This window comes from Phycodurus eques, chromosome 3 (assembly GCF_024500275.1).
Source record: "Phycodurus eques isolate BA_2022a chromosome 3, UOR_Pequ_1.1, whole genome shotgun sequence".
Classification (NCBI taxonomy): Eukaryota; Metazoa; Chordata; class Actinopteri; order Syngnathiformes; family Syngnathidae; genus Phycodurus; species Phycodurus eques.
In genome coordinates this window covers 22,256,130-22,282,954 of record NC_084527.1, presented here as the reverse complement: position 1 = coordinate 22,282,954, position 26,825 = coordinate 22,256,130, and the positions used below count along the sequence as shown (strand labels likewise).

At 40.7% G+C, this 26,825-nt stretch overlaps 4 protein-coding genes and 1 non-coding gene across 7 annotated transcripts in view; 3 read left to right on the top strand and 2 right to left on the bottom strand.

Moving 5' to 3' along the window:
- LOC133400249 (early estrogen-induced gene 1 protein-like) overlaps window positions 1–2,084 on the bottom strand; it is a 41,623-nt gene extending 39,539 nt beyond the window's left edge. Inside the window, exons 1-2 of one of the 2 annotated variants that reach the window (XM_061672705.1) lie at window positions 1,723–2,084; window positions 1,349–1,634 (exon numbers count right to left, since the gene is read on the bottom strand). In XM_061672705.1, the coding sequence (XP_061528689.1) occupies window positions 1,349–1,491 (143 nt within the window). In that variant the 5' untranslated portion in view covers window positions 1,492–1,634; window positions 1,723–2,084. Of the gene's footprint in view, window positions 1–1,348; window positions 1,635–1,722 lie in introns of those variants that run through there. The other variant, XM_061672706.1, reaches the window with a different exon arrangement.
- A 461-nt stretch (window positions 2,085–2,545) lies between these two features.
- trnae-cuc (transfer RNA glutamic acid (anticodon CUC)) lies at window positions 2,546–2,617 on the top strand. Its single transcript has one exon. It is a non-coding gene; the product is annotated as a tRNA-Glu (tRNA).
- A 3,346-nt stretch (window positions 2,618–5,963) lies between these two features.
- On the top strand, window positions 5,964–15,068 carry LOC133400247 (calcium-binding mitochondrial carrier protein SCaMC-2-A-like). The gene is made up of 10 exons (XM_061672703.1): window positions 5,964–6,227; window positions 7,189–7,315; window positions 7,394–7,481; window positions 7,561–7,672; window positions 8,915–9,073; window positions 10,365–10,517; window positions 10,594–10,701; window positions 11,170–11,337; window positions 11,416–11,563; window positions 12,734–15,068. The coding sequence occupies exons 1-10, from the start codon at window positions 6,066–6,068 to the stop codon at window positions 12,916–12,918; spliced, it is 1,410 nt and encodes a 469-aa protein (XP_061528687.1). The 5' UTR covers window positions 5,964–6,065; the 3' UTR covers window positions 12,919–15,068.
- Window positions 15,069–15,431: 363 nt separating this feature from the next.
- Window positions 15,432–20,033, bottom strand: LOC133400248 (uncharacterized). Its single transcript, XM_061672704.1, has 5 exons — window positions 19,674–20,033; window positions 18,605–19,221; window positions 17,835–17,958; window positions 17,611–17,750; window positions 15,432–15,819 (listed from the first exon to the last, which is right to left on the bottom strand). Exons 1-5 carry the CDS (start codon window positions 19,849–19,851, stop codon window positions 15,790–15,792), a joined length of 1,089 nt encoding a protein of 362 aa, XP_061528688.1. The 5' UTR covers window positions 19,852–20,033; the 3' UTR covers window positions 15,432–15,789.
- A 556-nt stretch (window positions 20,034–20,589) lies between these two features.
- Window positions 20,590–26,175, top strand: LOC133400170 (gastrula zinc finger protein XlCGF57.1-like). 2 transcript variants are annotated; one of them, XM_061672547.1, is made up of 4 exons: window positions 20,590–20,793; window positions 21,584–21,706; window positions 21,789–21,874; window positions 24,299–26,175. In XM_061672547.1, the coding sequence occupies exons 3-4, from the start codon at window positions 21,793–21,795 to the stop codon at window positions 25,804–25,806; spliced, it is 1,590 nt and encodes a 529-aa protein (XP_061528531.1). In that variant the 5' UTR covers window positions 20,590–20,793; window positions 21,584–21,706; window positions 21,789–21,792; the 3' UTR covers window positions 25,807–26,175. The 2 variants fall into 2 exon arrangements, with proteins under 2 accessions (XP_061528531.1, XP_061528530.1); XM_061672546.1 differs by having other exon boundaries at window positions 21,572–21,706.
- The last annotated feature ends 650 nt before the right edge of the window (window positions 26,176–26,825 follow it).

Here is a 26,825-nt window from a genome sequence, read left to right as displayed (position 1 = left end):
TTCCATCCATCCATCCATTTTCTACCGCTTATCCGGGTCGGGTCACCTCATCTGGCTCCTCTCAATGCGGAGGAGCAGCGGCTCTACTCTGAGATCCTCCCGGATGACCGAGCTTCTCACCCTATCTCTAAGGGAGAGCCCGGACACCCTGCGGAGGAAACTCATTTCGGCCGCTTGTATCCGGGATCTTGTTCTTTCGGTCACGACCCGCAGCTCATGACCATAGGTGAGGGTAGGAACGAAGATCGACCGGTAAATCCAATTTTTTTTATCGAAGACATTTTATTTATTGTGCTACATTACAATGTCAGTGTTCATTATTCTTACAATTAGAATGAAAAGTAAATTATTCTTAAAAAGGATGTAATGGTAAATGGACTGCACTTATAGTTGAATTATTATGCTCTACTATCATTATATCAGTGGCATAAAAAACATTTTGGGAAAATATATTGTCCAAAAAAATTGCCATCATGATAGGCCTAAACACATGATATACTGAGAGAGATCAAAAGCGATGGATAACACAAAAACATTGTACAAACCGTATAAAAAAATAAGGTAACAACAGTAATAAAAATCTCCAATATTGTGGGACCGCAAAGCAAGAACCGTGCTGCAGCGGAGGATTACTGTGATCTGTATTCCGTGACGATAAATTGTTGTGACTCATTGTTCCCGGGTTGGGACTCATTGTATCCATCACATGTGCATCCCGGGACTCACATAGTCTCAAGTGTAAAATTATCGATGTAGCAACGATTTATCCATGTTCTGTTTGGGACTATGATTGTAAATAGGTAAATTTGTATGTTTTTCTTGTAAATAATTTGCAAAATAATGTGAATAAGCATTATACTTTGATATGGTGGTGGTGGTAAACTTATGCGAACGTTTTTAAATGATTTTTTTCAATCATATCCCTAGCTTCTAACCCTAATTTGTAGCCCTCACATTTGCTTGAAACCCTAACCCTGTCTTGAAGCCCTACTCCAGGCTTCAAACCCTAACCCTGTATGAATCTGAAACCCCAACTGTGCCTCAAGTTGAAAGCCTCACCTTTGCTTGAAATGCTTGAACCATGGCTTGAAATGCTTGAACCATGGCTTGAAACCGTACCAGGGGGGGGTGAAACCTTCAAATCTACTTACTTCGAAAGCATAACGATGAATTAAAATCCTCAACTTTGCTTGTGTGTGTGCACCGGGCCTAAAGTAGAGTGCCGCTGATGTCTTGGTCATCGGGTTCTTATTATTATTGACAGCCCAACTCTGTTTTGAAGCAGGACTTTGAAACAAAAACAAGGTAGGAATAGCGAAGAACAGAGCTGTGTTTTGTGTTCAGTGACCTGGAGGAGGAAGCGACGAAGTCTCCGTCCATCAGGCGAACTTTGCAGAAGAGAACTCCGTTGACGAAAGGCACCGCGCTCAGCTCCTCCAGCGTCAGATACGTCTGGAACTTGAATTTCTTCTTTTTCGCGAAGAAAGCCATTCTGTTGTTGTCCTCTGCCGACGCTTCACTCGCGTTAAAAACAAAAACAAAACAACAACGGAACTTAATGGTGTTTTATTCCAGGTTTGGCCGAGAAGCAGCCCGCTCCTCTTCCTTCGCCGGCGACGACTCAATGCAGAAATCTGAAAACAAACCACAACATCGTGTAAAAATCAACATTTGACATCAAAGTATTGGGCAAGAAAAAAAAAGTGAAGCGAGAAGACCCACCTGGAGACATTTGTGCTCCCGGACACGGTTCCCCCAAACAAATGACACAAAAGAGCACTTTTTTTCCTCTTCGAACAGGATTAGCCCAGTCAGCTCGGGGCTAGCATCAAGCTCATTCAGCATTGTGGCTACATTCCGGTTAATATTTTACAAACTAAAAAAATATATATATTGTTCATCAAGCCGCCAAACAAAACAAAATCACGTTAAGATTATGTAAAAACCTTGATATAAAATTACACATACCTTTATTAAAGCTCCATGAGTGCGGTGATTTTTATTATTATACGGAAATTTTACAGTTGTCGAATCAGGCGTCGTTTATTTTTAAGGACTAATCATACAAATTCCGGTTTTTTGCGTAGTAACGCTGTCTTACTTGATTTTCAAGCTTCCCGTTGACTGACAATCAGAAGCAAAGCGCGGCTTCAAGGCGGTAAAACAGTGTCCTCTAGCGGCTGACGTCGGCATGTGCTATTTTTAACGAGCCACGACGAATGCAAAACTCAAACTGCATTTATTTGGTACTGCAACTCATTCAAAACCTTCGCCTTTGCTAAACATAACGATAGGATTGAGACCCTGATTTGAAACCCTAAACCTAGTTTTAAACCCAACTTGAAACCCTCACATTTGCGAGAAATCCTATTAAACTGTCTTCAAAGCCTAATTTGATTGAAACCATCGCATTTGGTTGATAGTCTAACCTTTTCTTGAAGCCCTGCTTTGAAAACCTACACCAGGTTTGAATCTAGAACCCTTGAAATCCCAACCTACACTTGCGGTGTCTTGAAGATGATCGCCCTATCAAAAATTTTGCAAGTCCCTGGTGGTCTAGTGGTTAGGATTCGGCGCTCTCACCGCCGCGGCCCGGGTTCGATTCCCGGTCAGGGAACATTAATTTTAGTCTGCTTCTGTGACCTCGATCACCCCAGCTTTATCCTCGAGCAACACAAGTAAATACATAATTATGATTATGCAACAAGAATAGTCAGTCGTATTATATCTATCAAAAAACAACCATAAACGTATCCATAAATAGTATATATGACAAAATATATAATAAATAAACTGAATAGTATACCATATCTGTAGAAAATATGAACTAAAAGCCGCAAGAATAGTAAGCAGTGCTGTGCGATGAAACAAACAACTATATTTTACATGTAACAACTGTGTAACAAAACAGAATACAATGTATGTGCTTAAAACATTTATGTGCATCAATGGTCTATTGTAATTAACACCAGCCAGCATTTTTAACAGATGTAAACAGAATTCAAACAAGAGTAGTCAGCAGCAATTTATGCTGCAAAACAACAACTACACTCTCATAAGTCTAGACTCTAGTATAATAAACACCAACAGTCTTAACAGATGTAGACAGAATCCTACACTATACTGAAAAAAAAAGTCCTTCAAATTTACTTAAAGGTCCCATATTTTGGTTCTTTAGACATCCATAGAGTGACCCGCAGTGCAGCAAACAGAAAGCAGCAATAATAGTCAGCAACATTGTATGTAACGCCTACATGTAACTGAAATCACCACAGTCGTGATGCCATTGTGTAGTCGATGCTGGAGGGAAGTAATTACTCTTTTATATGCTGCTAATATAGAGTATAGAGTATTTATTGATCCAATTATGGTTGTTTTTTTCCTACATACAATACTGCTGACTATTCTTGCTGTGCTTCACATTCATTTGTGTAAATAAAAGGATCTAGTTTGTCTAGTTCACATCCGTATATACAGTATAATACAGTGTCTATCATCCATGTACAGTTGCTGCATAAATTGCTGAAGTTGTAAATATTATGTAGATAGTTGGGGGATTTCTTTCATTCTTTAATGCCATTATTTTTGTGTGCTGCTACTGTCTACTCTGTTGTCACAAAGGTGACATTTCCCCATTGTGGTAGTAATAAAGGCTAATTCTGCCATGTACTTCCCTGCAGTACCATCATTGACAAATTCTATTCTATGATGATTGAAAAGCACATTATAAAGGTACACACTGTTTTACAAACATATGTTAATGTTGTCATTCATTATCTCAAGTGTTGGCCACTAGAACACTTTGTTGTTGACATCTTGTCTCAGCATTAACCAGCACAAAAACATCATAGTTTCCTGTTCCCCGTCAAAACAAAACGTGCTATGCCAAACACTGCCCCCTCCCCCTATCTCCCCACCTGTATCGTGGTGTTTGTTCAATTCTGTAGGCTAAAGTCCAACCATTGCAGTCATATGACGCGACTGAAACGTCAACAACAAAACGGTTACTGTGACACAACACATCTGATGAATCAGGGACCTCTCAGGGCTCAACACATTTAATCGAAGTACAAGTAGTATACATATAACTTGTTATTTGAATTCTATAATACAAAAAATAAAAACGTATAAAAGACAGTATAGAAATATGTAGCACACAGGTGTCAAATTCGAGGCCTGGGGGCCAGATCCGGCCCCCCACATCATTGTACGTGGCCCGCAAAGGCAAATTATGTGCGTCGACTTCCTTGGATTCATGCTAAAATACCAAATTGTCTTCACTTTTAATAATGTTGAGATATTGCAAGCATTTTCGGTTTTCAATCCCCCTTTTATAATAAATTGAAAAATTGTTGTTGAACAATTTTTCTATTGGCTTCTGATTTCAAAACTAGTTTTCCATCAATTTGTTGTGCATATGTGATATGAGGCGATCATACATTTATATGGGTTCACAGTCATAACGGCCACCTGAGAGAAACCATAACTACGATGTGGCCCGCGACAAAAATGAGTTTGATACCCCTGATGTAATGTACTCATGTATTACATAAAATAAACTATTTGACATACTGTGTTTTCATACAGATTTGCAACTCTCTCTCGCTCTTTTGTTATCTGATCTATAATTGTCTTGTCCCATGCGTCTGTTTTAAAACTCAAATGTGGCCAGCATTAGGGCCACGAAATGTCACAAACAAGTTATTAGGACACCTGGGAACTCTTTTAAATTGTGGAATTTATTTTTCAAATCTGTCGCCTAAAAATCGCATTGCCACAGCCTACATTGCAACAGTGTTTTTTGCTCAGGATACTGGGATAATTCAAGGGATTTCGGTCGTTTAATTTGCCTGGTTAAGTTTTTCCCCGTCTATATTTTGAAACCTGTCACATTTCATTACATAAGTGTCACCCTAGAGTACTTGTTCTCTACTGTTTTGATGAATAATTGTAATTTGCGATGCATGCACACTATGTTCTCAAGTATTTATTTGCATGTTTGTAACGCCATAAATGTTCTTGTCTTGTTTGGATCACTCGATGGGACAAACCAGCATGGTACTGCTGTTTAATTTGGTGAAACAAATCTTTAACAGTTTCACAGAAAACATTGCATAGTAACAGGGATAAATGAGTGAATGACCTCAGCATGTGAGTCTTCATCAATGTGAAGTAACAGCACTTTGCTCTGTGCTTTTTTTATCCTTCCGACGCACTAAGACATGTTGCCAACACAACCAGCCAAGTGACATAACATGCCATGGATAATTAAATCAATTAAAAGGTCCAGACTAGAATTGCTGAGACAAAAGAGGAGAACACGTTCGCACACTTTTTACCGATTTTTGACGATTCGTTTTTGGGAAAGGAGCGGTAAAATTGTGCCCCCCGAAGTACTGTGCGCTTTCCCACTCCAAAGGTTGCTGCCGTTGGTTGTTATCTCACGTTTATGTAACTTTGCAGAATCATGAAATATTGGTCATTTGGGGGAAAATAAATAGGGAAAATTTCATTATTTTCTTCATTATTATGTTTTGTTTAATGATTGTGCTATTCTGAAATGCCTTATTACTACTATTTGACAACTGAATTGAAGATGAATGATGAGTTTCTACCTAACGACCTCTCCTTGATTAATTCTTACTCTCCTTTGGGGGCCGTGACTCTTTCCGTACCGCCACGCAGCCACCTGGGCAGCTTCTGGCAGCGTTTGAATGAAAGGACACATCTGATTGGTTCATTTTGACACCCTGGACCGAAGCGAGCACGGGATTGGTTCATAACCAGCAGTTCCTGATGCGACTTTAAGGCGGGACCAAGCAGAGTCTGTTAAAGAACAAGCCTCCCGATTGGCCAGTAGTAAAAAGACGTAGCGCGAGTAGGGGGTAGGCCGATAAAGCCAATGACGGCCCAGTATTACTGGAAGGGGCGTGGCGTCACTACATTCTTTAGAAGCTGGCTTCTGGTGGTCTACCGGCATTTCAGTCGTCCATAGGGAGGCGGTAGCTCGCACTCCTCTATTTATTTATTTATTGTAGTTTAATTTGCAGTTGACGGAACGAATCATGCTCGCCCTGTGCCTTTACGTCCCCATCTCCAACTCCGACCCGGTGGAAGTGGACTACTTCGAGTCCAACGGGCTTCCCACCGAGCTCAATTCGCTCTTCAGCAAACTGAGCGTGGTCCTGCCGTCTCAGGAGTTTTCCACCTATCAACGATGGCGAAAAGTAAGAAATAGTCCCACCAATTCAATTGCTATCGTGTTACGTGTTTATGTTTAAGCGTTTTATAGTACGTACATGCCCTAAATCCACTCGGTTTACCGTCGTTCGTTGTGTCTGGGCGCCGGGCTTCGTTTAGTGTCGCTGAGGGTTAGCATGAAGCCTCACGACAAGGCCGCAAAGCTTACCGCGGTCCTGGTGCCACGAGATTGTCGCGGTTTCCCCTCACAAATACATATTTGTACCAAGGTCGTGGTTTTTGTAACGCTATGGCAACAGTACAATTATAGTGGTTACCCGTCCTGTTTAAAGGCGTTCAGAAGCGAGGGCAGGAGACGCCACCCTTCCGAGGAAGTCACTGAGAACTTCTCATTTGTGACGTCGAAATGGCTTCACTGAGAACTTCTCATTTGTGACGTCGAAATGGATTCGGGCACGAAACGCTACTTGTCTGTAGTGAAATTAATTAATTTAGTTTTGTCTGAGTAGAATTGTGTTCTTATATACTGTGACGTTAAAAATATGCTGAATTAAAGCCAAACTCTCAATCTTGCCACCTGCACATACAAAGCACGCATTTCCATATCAAATCATATTTTGGAAGGAAAAAAAAGTGTCTGTGCACTTCTGTTGCCATTGCAGCAGCTGCACACTTTGCCAGCAGCTGCCTTTCTTGCTTAAATGTTGACATTAATCCTCCCTGTGCGTGTGATTACTGCCTGACAAGTCGAGCCAGGTCTGGTGTCGTGGTCCTGCGTCAAAGTGCAGGCGACCTGCTCTCAATTTAGTTCAGACAGGATTACCGGCGTTGGCCTTCAGGTCAAAGATAGAGCAGTCGTTGCGTCACTCAAGGCCGGACAAATGGGTCATGGTGGGAGTGTTTGACTTTAAATGGACAAAATTGGACATCAGACTCTGATATCCATCATATTACACACTTTCCTCATTGCCTGAATGTGACCTGCAGAAAACCCTAAGGAGGGAGCCCGACGTGTCTGACGACCAGCTGGACTTTGAGGAGTTTGTGCACTACCTGCACGACTATGAGAAAGACCTGAAGCTGGTGGTCAAGAGTCTGGACAGGAGAAATGCAGGTGAGCGCCTCACCTTTTGCCCTCAGACTCCTCATGTGTCACTCGTTTTTTTATAAACTCGCTTTCATTCTCCTCAAGGCCGAGTGGACACAAAGGAGTTCATCCAGGCTCTCCAGGACATCAGCGTGCACGTTTCACATCATCTTGCCGAGAAAGCCCTTAAGAGGTGATTCAGTAGAGTGAATTCTATAGTTTTTTTTATGTCTTTGGATCAGGTGCTGAATTTGTTCATTTTTGTCTTGTAGTATGGACAAGAACGGCATTATAACCATCAGCAGTAAAGAATGGAGCAAGTACTCCATGGTGGAGGAGACGGAGAGCATTCCTGAGATCATCCTATATTGGAAGCGCTCTACGGTCAGTTGCACAATTGGTCTTTTAAGGCTGTGTCTGCATATGCAAGGGTTTCTCAGTAAGACATACTTTTTGATACATTCTGGCCCGTTGCCCTTGAAAACTGAACTTTTGCAAAACATTTCTCAATATCGTTGGGCTTTAGATTGGCCCGAAATGTGCGTGGGCCAACAAATGTGAGGATGTGCATAATTTTTTTTTTTTAAAATTTTTTTTAACAACAATGTAACAAAACGCCAAAACATTTTTTTCTTTTTAGTACTAGTATTTATAAAATAAAATGAAAAAAAAAAGCCAGAACTGTATTGCTGACCCAATTTAGCCTTTTTACACCAGAGCAAGGGATTTATCTGACCTGATATAAAGTAAAAAATAAAATAAAAAGTAGAACAATATTTTTTAACCCCAAAGATAAGAAAATCGACCTTTTTATCTGTGATCTCAGCCATAACCTTTATCATCACGAGCAGACTTGGGCCCCCCCCCACACCTTTTTAAAAAATATTTTTCTGTTTATTTGTTTTAAATAAATCACGCCCTATTTTGGAATGATTAGTCAGTCTTTATTGGCTCCAAAGTACACCTTCCTGTCTTTGCTAAATGGGCCAATTAGGTGGCAGGCACATTCCCCGAGAAGGAACCTGTCCAGTGCGTCAGCGCGCAAGTTGAGGATTATCTGCTGGTTATGTAAACGCATCAAAGTAGTCGCTGGTAAAGAGAGCAGCTGATGACTGGGAAAAGGCTCCCCTGGGTAGTGCAAGTGTACCATTTTAACATGAATACACACACTGCGCCTGCATTTGCAAAATACATTTCAGAGCTCTTCAAGCAATTGAAAACTACTTTAATTATTCAATTCAAATGTATTGAGCATAAAAGATAAATAAAAGTTGTACCCAAATCACAAACAATTTGAAATGCAAACGTATTGCACCTAAAAGCTACTTGACAAATGTACTGGACAAAAAAAAAAGGTTTAAGCCACTGTAACATTTACACAATTGGAGCATTTCATTTGCTGTTCTTTTGCACCACACTTTGAGACTCACTGGTATAAAATACATAGATAATTGGAATAAACTGCAGTAAAACGTGAAGATGCTAGCCTGCTATGTTTCTTGTGCTGCCCCTTCAAAATAAAAGTATTTCGAAGAATAAATTCCAATATGGTATTCATCTTTAACGAACTTTAGAAATAATGCCATTTAGTCATCATTTAATAATGATGCCCGTTTGTTTGTGCAGATCTTCGACGTGGGCGAGAACCTGATGGTCCCTGATGACTTCAGCAACGAGGAGAAGCAAAGCGGCATGTGGTGGCGGCACCTGGTGGCAGGAGGCGGGGCTGGTGCCGTATCCAGGACGTGCACGGCACCTCTGGACCGTGTCAAAGTCATGATGCAGGTAAGGCATCATGTTGGATAACGGTGGGGAAGTGAAGCGTCTCATCGGACCTTGGCATTGGCACGTTAGAAGTTGCGAAAGTGGTTTTATCTCAAACTATAAAACTAAGTTAATATTTAAGTCAGGCGATGGTGGGTGGCACAGAGTCCGAGGTCTAAGCACCGCGGTGTGAACTCAGCCACCTGCGTCATCCCCGGGCTGAAGGTTGTGCACCTGTGTCAGTGGCTTCCATTTGACGTCTCCAGGTCAACTTTCACCCACTTTTCACGTTTGGGCTGTCACATCGAGTAGCCAACATTGCCCCTACTTCAGGGGACTGCTATTGGTTGTCAAGATGAGCACCAGTCACTACAGAGGACAACTTTTCAAAAGCCATCCCATATGTGCTCAAACCTTTTGATGTCCAAGTTGTGCATCAGTCACTGAAGTTGACTGCTATTCAACATTGCTGTACTTGAATCTTTGTCAAAGTTGCACTCTTAGGTTATGTTCACACTGCAGGTCGTTTTTTTGGTTGTTTTTTTTTGTGACGCATCTGATTTTTTTTTTTTTTTTTCATGTCAATGTGAACAGTAAGAGTCCCATCTGTATTCCTTCCCACCCTCCATATCTGACCCAGGCATCTTTCACATGTGACTATAAATCGGATATGTATTTGACCCATATGCAGTATGGAAGCTCACAGCATGCTCATCCAACCCATGTCATCAAAAGGCAACAATTGTTTGAAAAAACAGACTTGCGACAAAAGCAAATGGCAGACAGAGCAGCAGAAAACAGTCTGTGGTGAAAAGATGTTTTACAACTGATAAATATAAGAAATTGTTGGCTGTGGTGGCACCAAATCAGTTGAACTGAACAAAAAAACCTGAATTGAGCATCATGCCCTGTAGTATGAGCATAGCCTTATACTTTAGTGACTGACGTGTAACTTTGACATCAACCCCGTGCATACAGAAGCTTTTGAATATCGGTCCTCTATAGTGGGTGATGCGCAAGACTTATGCAAATAGACAAACGGCTTTTGAATTGCTGTATATTGTAGTGACCGATGTGCAACTTTGACAAGAGGACTCGTGCAAATAAGTTTTAAATTTCTGTCCATTGTGCAGTACTGACTGATGCACAACTTTGACATGAAAACTCAAGCATATATAATAAGACATTTTTTGAGTGGTCGTCTAGTGATTGATTCACAATGGAAAGAGTCAGTTGTAGTGCCTGATGCGTGTCATCATTGTCCCCTACCTGCGCATATTAATGAGGTAGTGTTCCTGCTCCATTTTGCTAGGTGTACGGCTCCAGAAGCAACAACATGTGCATCATGAGCGGCCTGACGCAGATGGTCAAAGAGGGCGGCGTGCGCTCACTATGGCGAGGGAACGGCGTCAACATAATCAAGATCGCGCCCGAGTCGGCCCTCAAGTTCATGGCGTATGAGCAGGTATGTACGGTACGCCTCCCACATATCCACGTACGTGAAACGTGAGCTCAATAACGTTTCCGATTCCCCACCGTAGATCAAACACTTGATCGGCAGTGACAAGCAGACGCTGAACATCTCTGAGCGCTTCGTGGCCGGATCGCTGGCCGGGGTTATCGCCCAGAGCGCCATCTACCCCATGGAGGTGAGCCACCATCGCAGGAGGAGAAATGGATTTCAGTTAATATATATTAAGGTTGATACAAGTAGCAGTTTATGTAATACAAGCAACTGTATTGTTCAAGTCAAGGCTTTCGAGGGAGTTGTTTACGCCATGAGTGTAGCGCCAGTATTGGCGATACCCATACAAGTACTTATGTATTGCTAAGTTTGAATAACTTTTCATGGGTTTTTTTCCCCCTCCAAATCGTTTCAATTGATAAAAACACAAGTTTCCGCCATCCAATGTCATGTTTGAATTTTTTCTTAAAATGCACAAGGTGCATCTTTTTTTTTTTTTTAGATAATGTTCAAATCGGTGTACAAAATACCCCCCAAAGCTAAATTCCTCTGTTCGGTGCACTTTTACCCACCGGGTGGGGGCTTACTGTGAATAATGTAAAAATGGCATAACTGTGAATTATTTTTTTATTTTTTTAAAATAACACTTCAGGTGCTGAAAACACGGCTGGCTCTGAGAAAGACAGGCCAGTACGCTGGCATCTCCGACTGTGCCAAGCAGATCTTCCGGCGAGAAGGCCTGGCGGCGTTCTACAGGGGTTACATGCCCAACATGCTGGGTATCATTCCCTACGCCGGCATCGACCTGGCCGTGTATGAGGTGAGTTCCGCTACTTCCCCCTCAACCTTTTCTTTTCCATCTGTTCCTACGCCAACTTCCTTATGTGATGCCCGCCAGACCTTGAAGAACAGCTACCTGCAGCAGTACGGCACCGCCAGCGACCCTGGCATCTTGGTGCTGCTGGCGTGCGGCACAGTGTCCAGCACCTGCGGCCAGCTCGCCAGCTACCCGCTTGCTCTTGTGAGGACGCGCATGCAAGCGCAAGGTGAGGCCACTATACTGATTTCACGTCAGGGTTGATTTAGAATTTTATTTTTTTAAATTGGAAAACTCTTGACTTTTTTTTTTTTTTTTTTTTCCTGAATCTAAAAACTTTTTTAAATAAATAAAACAATCTAAATTTGGTTTATCCAAAATTAAATTTTCCCATACTTTGGCTATTTAGACCTCCATAGAGTGACTCTAACATGGACTTAAGTGTAAAAGTGTCATTCATTTATATATATATAAAAAAAAGAAAAACTCCTTGGTTTTGTCATAAGAGTCTCCAGAAAAGGCCCCTCTGACAGCTACCTCTGTTTGACCCAGTTTTTTATTTGCTTTGTCCGTATTTGGATAAGACTCCCCCACTTTCCTCTGATTGGTTGCCTCTGTGTAGAAGACCCATTTTTGAGACCACACGTGTTATGTTGACAGCGCTGGCTCGGTAGTGGAAAGGGAAGGCGAAGCTGTATGGTGACAGTATTACATCTCAAATACTCGAAAAAGTTGGTTTGGGAAAATGTCCCCTTTTTAAATATAAAAATAAATTATTCCTACATTTTGTGATACAAGAAAAAAAATCTAATTTTACAATTTAGATAAATTGTCAAATTTTAATTTATTTCAATTTTCACATATATTAAAATCTGATTTAAAAAAATTTTCCAAACAATCTGATTTTGCTTCAAAAGTTTTGATTTAAAAATTTCATTTATATTCCATCAGTTTTTAATCCAAAATGTGATTTATAAATCGATTTTTTATAGCATTTTTCTCAAATAAACCTTTTATTAAAAAAAATAATTTTTATCTAGAAAAATCTGATAAATCTAATTTTTCATTTTTTTAAAACTGACTTACACAGTTGTTCATGCATACACGCGACACATCCTATGTATTTTTAATGGGCACTATAATTGTTTTTTAGAGACTATCACATTTAATGCTAAGTATTTTTAATGGGTTAGCTTTTGCGAATATAAAACATTTAAACTTTGCGATATTTATCATCACGACTAAAGGAAATTTTCCATAATACAAGAATACCACCGAGAGGATGGTTAGTATTAGTTAAACACAGATGAAAGATCTTTCTGAATTGGGAGTTTTTAAATGAATGAAATCATGTTTCTATTGGTTGTGATTTCATCCAAAAATGATTTTCCTTTTGCAGCTGCAACAGGCAGCGGCCAGCAGGCAACCATGACTGCGCTCTTCCATCAGATCCTGCGGGCCGAGGGTCCGACTGGCCTCTACCGGGGCCTGGCGCCCAACTTCCTGAAGGTCATCCCCGCCGTCAGCATCAGCTACGTGGTGTATGAGCACATGAAGACGCAGCTGGGCGTCACCTCGCGCTGACCACCAATCACCCAACACCCACTCTCCTTCCTGCCAGGGAATCCCACCTTCTCAAAGGGGGGTTCGTGAAGCTCGATCTCATTCTGTGAATGTCATCAGACGAAAGAGGAGGTCGTCCGTCTTGGACCGCTGCTATATGTTATTACAGTTGCATAAGCGACTGCAACTTGAGGACCAAATATTTGTGGACTGTTGGAAGGCGCGATTGTATTCGAGTTTTTGGGCAGATTGCTCTCTGTTGCCACACACTATTTATTTCCATCTGCTATTTATTGGTTTTATATCCAGCGGGATGTAAACTATTCGTTGTGTGTTCAAGAGCCAAATTGTGCTTCTTAAACAGCAGCCTTAATGAATAGTGAGACACTATCAGGGTGTTGGACTTATGACTGTGGTTAATTTGCAAACAAAATGGTCCTAATGTTCACTACAGGTTAAGGGAGTAGGCACACGTAAGTGTTAGGACTTTTTTTTTTTTTTTTGTGGTGTATCAAGGGCTTTGAAAAGGAAAAAAAAAAATTAGTAACTCATTGCACTTTAAACCTTGCTGGAAAAGCCTCTGTCACAGCAGTCCAGGTATTACAGAGGTTAGGTTTTTTTGTTTTTGTTTTTTGTTTTTTAAGTATTTTAAAGACAGGTTTTCATACAAATAAATGCAAATTTGTTTTTAAAAAATTTGCCCCTCGTCCTTGAGTCCTGCTGCTTAAACACTCACGATAGCACCTCTTAATAAAACAACCTCCCAAAGCTCACTTGCATAACTTCCTACTACAAAAGTCATGAAAATTAACCCCCAGGATTGATTAAAAGACAGTGGTGCCTTGACTTATGAGTTTAACCTCTTCTCTGACCATTCTTGTAACTCAAAACACTCAGCACTCCCCACTGAAATGTAATGCCATTAAATAAACCTATAAGACTTGGAAAAGGCGTGACATTGCTCCGCAAACACATTTTTCTTTTCTTGCCGTTAAAACATAATTTTTATTTTAGTTTCATGTGGTTACCAGGAGCAAAACTAAAGCAGACGTCAAGCCAGCCTCCCACTTACTGACAATTTGTTTCTACTGTACTCGGCAATACAGAGTGTTGCGAAGTTATCACGCAACTATTCCAGTTCTGGGAGATACTAGATCAGAGATGTCAAATTAATTTTAGTTTGCGGGCCACATTCACCCCGATTTGATTTTAAGTGGGCTGAACAAGTATACGGATGGTGTAATAAGTTATGAATAACAACTAATCCATATTTTTCCATTGTCTGCAAATAATTACACTTACTCATTGTGTTGCTAATCATATTAGCAAGCTGAAATTTCTTAAAAACGATTGCAATTTCAGCAGTATTGAATATTTTTTTTCATATAGATGTGCTTACAGAACAAAATGGCTCTATATGTACAATTTATAAAACAATTTGTTAAGCTCTAGAAATCATTTTCAATTCCCAAATTCCTGCATCTAATAATCTTGACAACCTCAACTGACTCGTCATAACACCATAAAAACTCAAGTTGAAACTATTCTGAAAGAGCAATAAGTTATCTGCCTCCCTTTTAAATGTACACATAAAATACAAGTTGTGACAGTGCATGAAAAAAAAAAACAGTTGCACCAACCAACCCCTTTTGAACTGATGCTGTTGATTGACATTTTGGAATATTTGTATGAAAACATTTCTATATACAGTATTATTTCATTTTAACAGAACTGTAGAGCAAAGGTGTCACAGCATTTAATATGAAGTAGGCTTTCTTTCCTACTGAAACTCGCCAGTGCATCGATATCAGATGTCAAATCGTGAGTAGCAGTTAATGTCAGAATGTCATTGAAGTGATTGTTAGTCCACCCTCCAGTAGACAAAATTAACTATTATTTACATTTGACACATCTGTCTTATATTGTCAGTAAATACAGCAGTCCCTCATTTATCATGATTTTTGCCACTTGGGGGTCACCATCCTCACGTTCTACACTGCAGTATGAATGTGTGTGGGTTCAAAAGGCAGGGACTGGCCTGTTGAGTGACGTGGTCGGTGGGAGTCAGCAAATAAGAGTGTACAGTTAGCGGACTGTTAACTGGCTAACAGTTACCCACGAGTCTGCGTGTTTTGAGTGCCTCTGGGTTACCGTCTGCTCAATAAAGCCATTAAAAGTGCACTGGCGACTGTTTGTATTCTCGACCTACTGTGGAGGCTTTACAATTCGTTCCAACTAGCGGTGGCAGGCTAGAATAAGTTAGCTAGCTATTAGCTACTAGATATGTACGATTTAAAATCCGCAATACTGCGAGACCGCGAAAAGTGACCCGCCATGTGGCGAGCGACGACTGCAATGTGATTGTGGCATAACATGAAGCTCAAAGTGAAAGTGTTTTTATTGTGCGACGTTGCTTATGTACTGCATGTACAGTGGGTACGAAAAGTATTCAGACCCCCTTAAATGTTTCACTCTTTGTTATCGTGCAGCCATTTCCTAAAATCATTTAAGTTCTTAAAAAAAAAGAAAAGAAAAGAAAATGGGCATTTTACTTTAAGTCATCAATTACAAATCAGTACATGATTTGTAGACAAATAAATGCAAACATAAACTGATGAAACAGAATAATATTCCTGAAGTGGGTGCCGATAACTGTTGTGAAGAAGGTCCAGGCTGTGGCTCGTCAACACTTTTGACTTGGGCCAAAATGTCAGCAGTGTGACTAAGTGGAAATTGTTGCACTCCAGGCACAGATGTACACAACTTCAAATTCTCATCAAAGAAGTGACAGGTGACAGCAACGTAAGCCTCCATGTTCGCAGATGTCCGTACGTCAGCTGCTATACTTACTGCCACAGCTTGCTGTGCTCCCATTTCACTCGTTCTTCTTCCTCATATTGTTGGCCCCATTTCTTTGACAGTCTGAAAATCAAACCAAGTCAAACCAAAAGCAAATCGATATACAGTGGTGGCTTGAGATATGAGCGACCCCACTTCGCAGTTTCTCAAGATCTAAGCTGTCGTTTTGCTTTGACTTGCAAGCAAAACTTTGAGATACAAGTGCTATATGGTGGCAGTGAACTCAACTCACTTCACAAGCAGCAGTTTGGCAAATGAACAAAAGAATGAACGAATGAATTTCGCCAACCCCAGTTGAAGTTAACTATCAAACTAAACATAATAAACAGGGAATTACACGTGTATATAACAACTGTAGGGACTTTCCCACCGACAAGGAAATGAAGCCCGGCTTTTGTCTGTCTTTGTACGTGCACAAATATTTGCAATATACAATCTGTTTTCGTTTTTCTCATCCAAACATGTACAGATGCCAAATACTTCAGACTGCTGTATTTAAAAACTCACCAAGAGCTTTCCATTGAGCCGTATATTTTTTATTTTTTCAGTGAACCTTATCCGGGTATTTGCAATTCCGACCTGGTTGCAGACAGCAGAGTGAAACAAAGCAAAATAAAAGCAAATACATATACAAACTGTACAATGTGATAAAGGAACAAGTCACATATTACATTACATCATAGCACATGGTGAATAACATTTCCATAAAAGGCATGTGAACGGCTGTTCTCTGAAGCTGGAGAACTTGCATTAAAAAAATGTCCTCGCCTGAATTCCAAGACAGAACAACTTTTCTTAATGAAGTAATGGATGAATAAATACATACATAAATGTAGAAGCCGGCAGATGAATATAGATGTGATTTATTGTTCTCAAATTTGTAGTGGAACTGTGTGAGGCTTACGGCTCATCTTACAGCTAATAAATCACATCCATAGATATCTGCAGGCTTCTGTTGCACAATCTATTTAGGTATGTCATCTCAATAAATTACAAATATATTCTATCATCTCAGTAAATTAGAACATATCCTAGACCTTCACTTTTTTGCAAGTCCTTTTATATATTCTAATGTATTGAGATGTACCTCTATACAACAAAGCTCTGCCTCAAAGACTGTCTGCAGCCAGGTTAGCATCGCAAATGCGAATCAGTTCTCAATCGCCTCACCTGGATAAATAAAGGGTTAGGTTTCAAAGATATTTTAAACTTAGATTAAGATATAAAATAAGACATTAACTTGAAGATATAAAATAAGATTAACTTGAAAGCCAGCCCTTCTTTTAGATCCAGTTGGTGACAGTAATGAGCAACATCAGCCGTATTTGCTTAAGCTACACGGAACTAATAAGCGCGATGGAAACACAAACCACATGGGCCACAGGAACCTTTTGCTCCCAGGAACTCAAAATTCCTGGGCTGGTTGGTGGAAAAGTCCCTGTAGGTGTGCATTGGGAAAGCTAACAAATGCTAACACACAATGCAAAACCCCATAGACGGGCTACAGATAGCATCACTGTCGTGTGATAACTCTTTAGAGGCGCGCACACTAGAAAGAGTAGTACAATGTCCATTAAATTAAAGCATAAAACGGGGCAAAAATTGGTAAATTCGTTACATTCTATTTAATCATGTCATTACTGTGTGTTTTTTTGTAAAGTACAATATCATATAGGGATATTTTTATTATTAATAAACTAATTACAATTTAATAAACATTACAAAAATTGTCGTTGGGTTTTTGGGGAGGATGGAACAGACACAGAAGGCTTTAAATTTCTCAATGCACCACTGTGTTTAAATTCAATATTAAATGAATTAAAGATACTATGTCTGAATATTTCCTATACAAACCTTTCTGGTTGGCAAAACATACGATGGCTCAAGAGCCTGAAGCAGTTCCCTGAACGCCTCACTCTCGACAATGCTGAGGGGTTGGGACTCCTTGATAATGAAATTGAGCACTGCCTGGTCCAACGCATGTTTCCTGGAAGCTTGATGATGAAAAATGAAATTAAAAAAATAGGTATTCATTATTAATGCAGCGCCCATGAGGATGTTGTAGAATGTCCGTATACCTGTGCTTATTCTAGGTGTAATTGTGACCACCTCATTTTCATGCCTCGCTCTGTAATGCCTCAGCATTGATGAGGTGCTTTTATTTATGTAGGAGAGTTCAGTCGAACAAATGCGACATTTAACCTGTAGAAAACAAAAGGAATAATTTCAATTGAGAGTCAATTTCAAATGGGTTTCCAATCTGTTAGACCAGTAGCTGTCAAACTTTACACTAGGTACCACCCCAAAAAAGAAATCTCTCTCTACGTACCACTATAATGACCAACATTAAAACACTGGGGCATAGTAGGCCTAATAAATAACGTCATAATAATATTGAGGGGGGGGGGGGGGGGGGGCAGCGGGGGGGCTAATTTTGTGTATGACAAAGTTTTGATATTATAGGAAAAAGACCACCAGTGTTTACAGGAATAAAGTCAAAATATTACCCAAAACAAATCTGAGACCAAACAGAATACTGCAAGAAATATCAAAAACTTTCACGAGAAAATGAATCTAGATTAAACAACAATAAAGTCGTTTCATGAAATACATTTGTCATTTATGACAAAGTCAAAATATTTTAAAAAATTTAATTTACAGGAATAAAGTCAAATTGTTATCAGCAAAAACTGAAGAATTGTAAGAAAAAAAATGTACAAATGAACTGCACTTTGGCAGTGATGCTTTCGCTTACCACTAGAGGGAGGCCGCACTGAAAATCACTGTTAGATTAATCAGAAACTGGCAGGAACAAGCTATATATCGGAAATGGAAGAAAAAAAAATACCTTAATTGAGGATATAAGATCAAAATGGTCCCACACGGCGGAAACCTTTCTTTTTCTTTCGGGGTCCATCTCACAATGGCTTGGAGGGAAGAACTGTGCTTCAAAAGACTTTGGAGTCTTTTCGCAGGGCGCCTCGGCAATGTGGAAAACAGCAGCTGTATCGGACACGGGACTTTGACTTAAAGCGAGAGGCGCATCAACACTGGGCTTCGCTCTGTAAGCTCGACACATGCGTCGACGCATCGGTGGCACCGCCCCCGTTGCTTGTTCGTCCATGTCGTCGTCGCTGTCTGACAGTGGAGCTAAGATGTTGTGCGGTGGTGGCCCTCCACGGTGGTCACCACTTGGACTGTCACGGTGAAGCTCGGGTGCTTCGTCTTCATTCTGCATAGAGACACCGGTCAGTGGCAAGTCGCTGATGTCAAATCCCTCCTCTTCCTCCTTAACGTGGGGTGGCTCTGGATCCTTTTCCTCTTTAACACGAGAGGTCTGTCGCTCCTCCTCTTCCTCTTCCTCTTTAACATGGGGGCGCTGTGCATCATCCCAGTCCAAACTGGAGCTCCCTGCCTTTTGCTGAAAGGAAGGTTCTTCCTGACGACCAATCAGCGGCTGGACGTCTGCAGGAGACACGCAACATAAACACAGTTGACCTTACGTGGGTCAAATATCATTTGGTTTTGTGACAAAAATCTTTCTTCTGTGGAGTAATTTTTGTATTTTAAACAAGGCTACAAATCTCGCCCAGAGTCGGCTGGGATAGGCGCCTGCACGCCCCCGACCCTAGTGAGGATAACCAATCCGGAAAGTGGATGGTTGGATTACAACACTACTTGTCACAAAAGTGATCATATTTTATCTTTTACACATGTATTTAAAATGAACTTGTATCACTTAGAGTGATAATATTTACACTGTTTAAATGAACATGTAAAAAGTGATCATGTCCTATTTAGACATTCCGATTGTGCCGTGTTGTGAAAGCAGACACCTTTAAGTTACTTTTTGCGAGTCCCTTTAGAAAAATCTAAATGTTGTAAATATATGAAGTAGAAGCTTCACGAAGACACACCTTCGTTGCGCATGACAACTTGATTGTTGCAATCAGCTTCCAATTGTCGTCGGTGTCTCTCGCTCTCCTCCCTCGCCCGACAAAGTTGCTCCTCGTACGACGCTATCGTTCTTTCGAACAGTCTGAAGATTTCGTCGGCGGCCGCAATGAGTCGCTCCCTTACCAACTCTTTCAACATCTTGACGTTAAAGAAGGTTCAACGAGCACAGCCAAGACAACACTTCAACCTCGCCCTTTGTTCACGTGAGGCGATGCAAGTGCTTTTTCCCCCTTCTTTCTTTCTTCTTCTTCTTTTTCTTCTTCTTCTTCTGCTTCTTCTTCTTCTTCTTTGTCTATCCGACGTGCATACGTGGCGGCCATGTTGGGGAGGTCGTCTTCCCTGTGGAAGGCAATGGGTGCACGTTCCTAGCGCCTCAAAACATTGAACGCGACCCGGAAGTTATTGTCACAGCGCCATATTTAGGAGCGTCTTAATTTTCTAAACGGCGTTATAAGTGATACATTTGGAAATCACTCCGGGAACATTCGGAAACTCAGAGCGTTGTTCCGTTCGGTTATTCAGAGCGCCACACCCTGGGAGTGGCGATCCGGTCCCCTTGCTCCCTCCCTTGGGGGCTGGTCGGGGCGCTTCTGTTGGGCTGGGGAACCACTCTGGGTCTTGGGAATTGGGTGGCGTCCCCCTGGCTGATTCCCCCACGGGATGTGTGTGCTGGCTCGCCCCCCCCCCGTGTCAGCCTTGTACTCTGTGTTCTCACAAACCATAGCAAATACATCATCCAAAATTTTCTCGAGGCTCTTCTTTCTAAGATTTGCCACCCAGTAATAAAACCTCAAATTTGGGAGTCTGATCTCGGCCTTTGTAGAAATTGCCTCCGTATCCTGGGTGGCCTCTTGTCCGAAACAAAATGCACTTAAAGAAGGCCTGAGCTAGGAAGATCTAAAGACATTGAAAGAGATAAAGAAATTTAGGAATTGTGTTAATCTTAATAGAGTTGACCCTTGCGATCATCAAAAGCTGAAGCAGAGACCAGCGTTCAAAATCCTCTCTAGTACGCGTCAAGAGTGGTATGAAGTTTGCCTGAAAAAGATCATCAGATTCATCGGTGTCATGCAGCCCGAGGTAGGTGAATTGACCGTTGGAGCGTAGTTAGAATAGTAGGGATAGACAGTAGACACCGGGAGATCCGGGACATGTAACAGCAGGTCGTTAGCATATAGTGACAGTTTATGCTCATGCCCGTATCTGACTATCCCCCTTAATCCGAGTTTGTGAGTGCAACGAAATTGCAAGGGGCTGTATGGGAAGGGCAAACAACAAGGACTCAAGGGGGAGCCTTGGCGCGTTGACCGCTGTAGAGGGAAATAGTCTGCGTAAGTGTTGTTGGTCCTAACCGACGCTTGCGGCGCTGAATACAGAAATGTAACCCACGTAATGAATTTGGGGCCAAATCCAAATTTATTTAAGGCGTAGAAAAGAAATCGCCACCCCACCCGATCGAACGCTTTCTCTGTGTCGGGTACACCCTGAACTGGTTGCCAGCCAATCGCAGGGCACACATAGACAAACAACCATTCGCACACACATTCACACTTAAGGGCAATTTAGAGTCTTCAATTAACCCAGCATGCATGTTTTTGGGATGTGGAAGAAAACCGGAGTACCCGGAGAAAACCCACGCAGGCACGGGGAGAACATGCAAACTCCAAACAGCCGAGGCCGGATTTGAACTAGTGTCCTTAGAACTGTCAGGCAGACGTGCAAACCAGTCATCCACCTATTATTATTATTATCATCTTGGTTTTATTTCAAATCATGTATAGACGGACCAAAATCATAAAAAAAAACTCACTTTTCAAATAGTGTACTACTTCGTCTTTATTGGCTCTTATTTTTTAAGCGTCCTCAACAGCGCCGCAACCTTGCAGCTGTGCGTTGCCACGGTAACTGCTGCTATAGACCCACCAGCGAAGAAGAAAAAGGCGGAAGTCCGCGTGGCTTCAAGACAACACAAAGACAGTGCGACGGCGACCAGGTGAAATCGAGTCGATACTCATTAGAAAAGTTCGAATAGTTGGTAGAGGAGTGACTAATAACATATTCCAACTGTTTATCAGAACAATGGCGTCGTACGAGGCGAACATGCGACAAGGAAAACAACTGGAAGCTGATGGCGAAAATCACGTCGTGTTGTACAGCAAAGGTCTGTCCAAATGCCCGTTAGTCTTCTACTTTTAATATTTGCAATTAAAGTAAAGGAACTCTCAGTGGAGGGATTAATATCCACAGCAAAACAACAGCAATACTTTAGTGAATAAAATGTACATAATACATGCGGATTAGAAACGTTTCAAAGACTGATCAAAGTATGTTAGCCCTTCTCTCTCTCTCTCTCTCTCTCTCTCTCTCTCTCTCTCTCTCTCTCTCTCTCTCTCTCCCCCTGCTAGGGTTCAATTTCTATGAGGCTAATGAGACTAGCTGTCTCATTAGCCTCAGCTGCCAACGACCAATGAGACTAGCTGTCTCATTAGCCTCAGCTGCCAACGACCAATGGCTTTATATGGGGAAAAAATTAACTTAAACCGGGAAATAGAAAAAGAAAAAATCTGCAATAAATATTAGGATTTTTGGAACCGATCAGCGAGTTAAAAAAAAAACAAACAAAAAAACGATAACCAGTCCGATCACAATATGGAAGAATGTGTCTATTTAAATGACCTGTTCATTTACTGTATGTACTTGTGTACTTAATTGCTCCAAAAAATATATTTACAATAAATGTATCCATTTATACCAGTACGGGATAGTGACAGACAGAACAAATGAATGGTCTTCTATTAGATGGCAGGAAGTAACGTATCCACTTTTTGTGACAGTTTTGTTTGTTGGTGTGCCGCGAGATTTTTCAATTGTAAAATATGTTCCTTGGCTCCATAAAGGTTGGAAACCACCGCTCTAGTCAGATTGTGTATTCTCATCAGTCAGGTCCAACCAACATTACGTAACAGAAATAATAAATGCTAACTTACTGTAATTAAATTACTTTATTGTAATTAAATTACTTTACCCACACCGAAACTTTAGAGCATGATTCGACATAACGGCGGCATATTTACGCACAACCGTCAGTGCTAACATTACTTTGCTAGGCTACATAACGTTTTTGTTGCCTGCTTGTGAGCTGTATCATATTTGAAAGTATGTGAACATACCTCAAGCAAGCCTCTCCTGTCCTGAGCACCGGTGGCCACCAACACGCGTTTTTCCCCATTTTGTCCTTATAATACACTCGGGACGATCCACTCTTGTTGTCGTCGCCACAGTACCGAGTGTATCCGGTCGCATTTGAGTTGACAAGATAAAGCCCAATGATCGTAAAACGGGATGCGGTGGTGTCGGAATACATGATTTTATTGCAGTAGTCTGACAGTGCAGTCGTGAGAGAGCAACTTTGTGATGTAGTCTGATCCGGCATTACCTGTTGTCTGTCCCACACCGGCAACATTTTTATTTTAAATAACTTCATTGGCCATCAGATATTTACAGTACTATGTTAAAAGATTAAAAATAAACTAGCATTTTGATTCAACTATACTGTGCACGACGGGGACGCGGACTCTGTGCCCACTCTGCATAATTGGTTCACTTAATAGTGTTTTTTCAGTGTAATCTTTACCTTTAGTTTCTATTTTGTATTAATAATTGCTTTTTAATCAACCAAAGATATAGTTTATCCAAGTACTCGATTGTTTGATAGAATTTTCAGTCGGCTTCCCGAGTACTAAAATATTTGTTAACTGCAGCCCTGCATTCAACTCCCCCATTATATCATCAGATTTTTATTGTTTAATGAAACCCTTGCTTTGGGTCGCTGTGCGATTAACCTGCAAAAAATTGTTCTTCAAAATTAAAAGTTGGTTCTCAAATGAATAAAGGATAAGCAAAAAGTGCTGCTTAAAGAAAACAAATATTTCGAGCCTTGCATATCATATATATATATATATATATATATATCAATAAATGATACACATGTACTCTCCAGGCATGACTAATTGATATACACTCAATCCAACTATTAAACAAATGTTACAGTTGGATTAAACCGTAACCGGCCCATGCCTAGTGACAAGTGTGACTTTAGATGCCCTTCACCTCAGACGCTATACTCACAATGACTCGTTTATACTCGTTTACGTCACTGCTAGAGGAGCATGGATGTCAACTACACTATACACTAGACTACTTTATGTACACAACAACAGTATATATTTCTTGACATATGGTTGTACTACTAGATACTTTGAATTGTATTTTACCACTATTTGTTTTATTGTATTTTAATTTTTTTTTTAAATTTCTATAAGTTTTGATACTACATGGGGAAACCATATGAGAGAGTTGCATTTGAACAATTACAGAATGTAGTGTTATCGCGATATAAAATGTTCCCCATATCACACAGCACTAACTGCAGCCCTAGCTAACAAACAGTGTCTGCACTTGTCATGTACACCAATATGTTTCAAAGTTTTACTACATTTCACATTGATAGTTGTTTTTGCTCGGAAATTTTTCAACTGTATGACAGTAGGGATAGTAACCTGATTGGTTTCCTTGTGCCCTGTAGACATCCAGGATTTGATTGGTGATCAAGAAGAAATTCCTTCTCAGCCGCACTGGCGGGGCTCCAATTTGGAGTTGGAGGATCCACAGATCCCGCACATGAAAGAGGAAGAAGAGGATCCACAGCATCCACTTATTAAAGAGGAAGAGAAAGTGTTTGATGTCAGCAAGTTGCCACGGACTGCTGTCTCTGTTAAGAGTGAAGACGATCATGAAGAGTTTTCACAGCTTCATCATCGCAGTCCATGTGGTGGAGACCACTTTGGAGAACCACCACCAGACAAACTCTTAGCCCCACTGTCAGACAGTGATGACATGGAAGAACCTTTGAGGAGTGACACAGACTGTGAGGGTGACCACAATCCATTGACATTTTTTGAAAAGAGGACAACTCTTGGCAACAAGGAAACCTCCCAAATGCGTAAACATGTTACCTGCTCAGTTTGTGGTAAAGGTTTTGTTACAAATCATATGATTAGACACATGAGAACACATAAAGGAGAAAACACCTTTATTTGTTCATTGTGTGGTAAAACATTCACTCTGAAGTCAAACATGGTATCACACATGAGAATACACACAGGAGAAAAACCCTTTTGTTGCCCAATTTGTGGAAAGAATTTCACTCTAAAGCCAAACATGGTAAAACACAAGAGAACACACACAGGAGAAAACCCCTTTCATTGCTCAGTATGTGATAAAACATTCTCTCATAAATCATACATGGTATCACACATGAGAACGCACACAGGAGAAAAACCCTTCTGTTGCTCAATATGTGGTAAAACGGTGACGCTAAAGTCAGACATGGTTAAACACATGCGAACACACACAGGAGAAAAACCTTTTCGTTGCTCGTTGTGCGATAAAACATTCTCTCAAACATCTCACATGGGCACACACATGAAAATACACACAGGAGAAAAAACATTTTGCTGCTCAATTTGTGGTAAAACGTTCACTCAAAAGCGACTCATGGTGGCACACATGAGAACACACACAGGAGAAAAACCATTTAGTTGTTTAGTTTGTGGTAAAGCATTCTCTCAAAAGCCAAACATGGTAGCACACATGAGAACACACACAGGAGAAAAACCTTTCAGTTGTTCAGTTTGTGATAAAACATTCTCTCAAAAACAAAATCTGGTCTCACACATGAGGATACACAAAGGAGAAAGACCTTTTAGTTGTTCAGTTTGTGGGCAAACATTCTCTTTAAAACAGAATCGTGAAACACACATGAGAACGCACACAGGTGAAAAACCATTTAGTTGCTCATCGTGTGCTAAAACGTTCTCTCAAAAGGCAGGCATGATAGCACACATGAGAGCACACACGGGAGAAAAAGCTTTTCGTTGCTCAGTTTGTGGTCAGTCATTCTCTTTAAAACACAATCTAGTGACACACGTGAGAATACACACAGGAGAAAAACCATTTAGTTGCTCAGTGTGTGGCGAAAACTATGCTCATAGGACCAGTTTGACTGTACACATGCGGACACACAACAACTGAGAATAAAACATTTGCAGTAGTGTCCCCACAATATTGCGGCAACCAGATAACATATTGTTTGAATCTTATTCTTCCAAAGAGCAAATGTAAATGTTCTCAAATGTTAATATCCCCCCCCCCCCCCCCCCCCAAATTTTTTAAATATAATTTCAAACTCACCTTACAACTTTACCCTATAAAAGTAACTTCACAGATGTTTTTGTAAAATGCATCAGAAAAAACAGTCACATGCATGGAAGACTCTCCGTAACTTCTGCTAATAACCCAGCCTAAACTTAGTGCTCCCCTGCCCACCTTACAACGATCTTTATCTCTCAGTCAAATGCAACACCTCCTTAACAACATCTTGTGCATGTGTGTAAGGGTTCAAAAGTGATATAATACATGATTTGTTTGTGTATGCTCAATTCTTTGCTATAAAGAAGATTTGTAAAACTGATCTCTTTACAGCTGTTTTTCGTCCTCAATTTCCTCCTCATCATGAGCTGACTTCAGTACCGCCGCAAAATCGCAGAATCAACATCATGGATTCTTTGCCCTTAGTGACAGTGAATAACAGTATAACCTGTAAACTTTATAACTCAATGGGAAAAAAAACAACTATGATGTAAGTAAAAGCTATTTGAACACCTGAACTTTATTTGGGGTCGATCAGAGGCCTTTAAATAGTGGCAAATGTGTGCTGACTCCCATTTAACATGAGTTTAAGGATTAGTGCGAAACATTAACATCGTTTTCAGGGTCTGAAAGCAGTAGAGCGTGTTCTATAGGGATACAACAGCCAATTATAGTGCAGCGGCGAGTGTCCTGAAGCCAGTAATATTGGAGCAGGGCGTGTCTTACCTAGAAATATTGAGGGTATCCTAATAACGCCACTAGGAGTGATCAGGTTGGATAGGATTAGAAATGAGCTCATCAAAGGGACAGCCAAGGTTAGATGCTTGTTTTATTTATATTTAATACATGCAGGTTTGATTTTACTTCCTGTTTTAAGCAATTGAGCTTTTATTTTGAAAGGT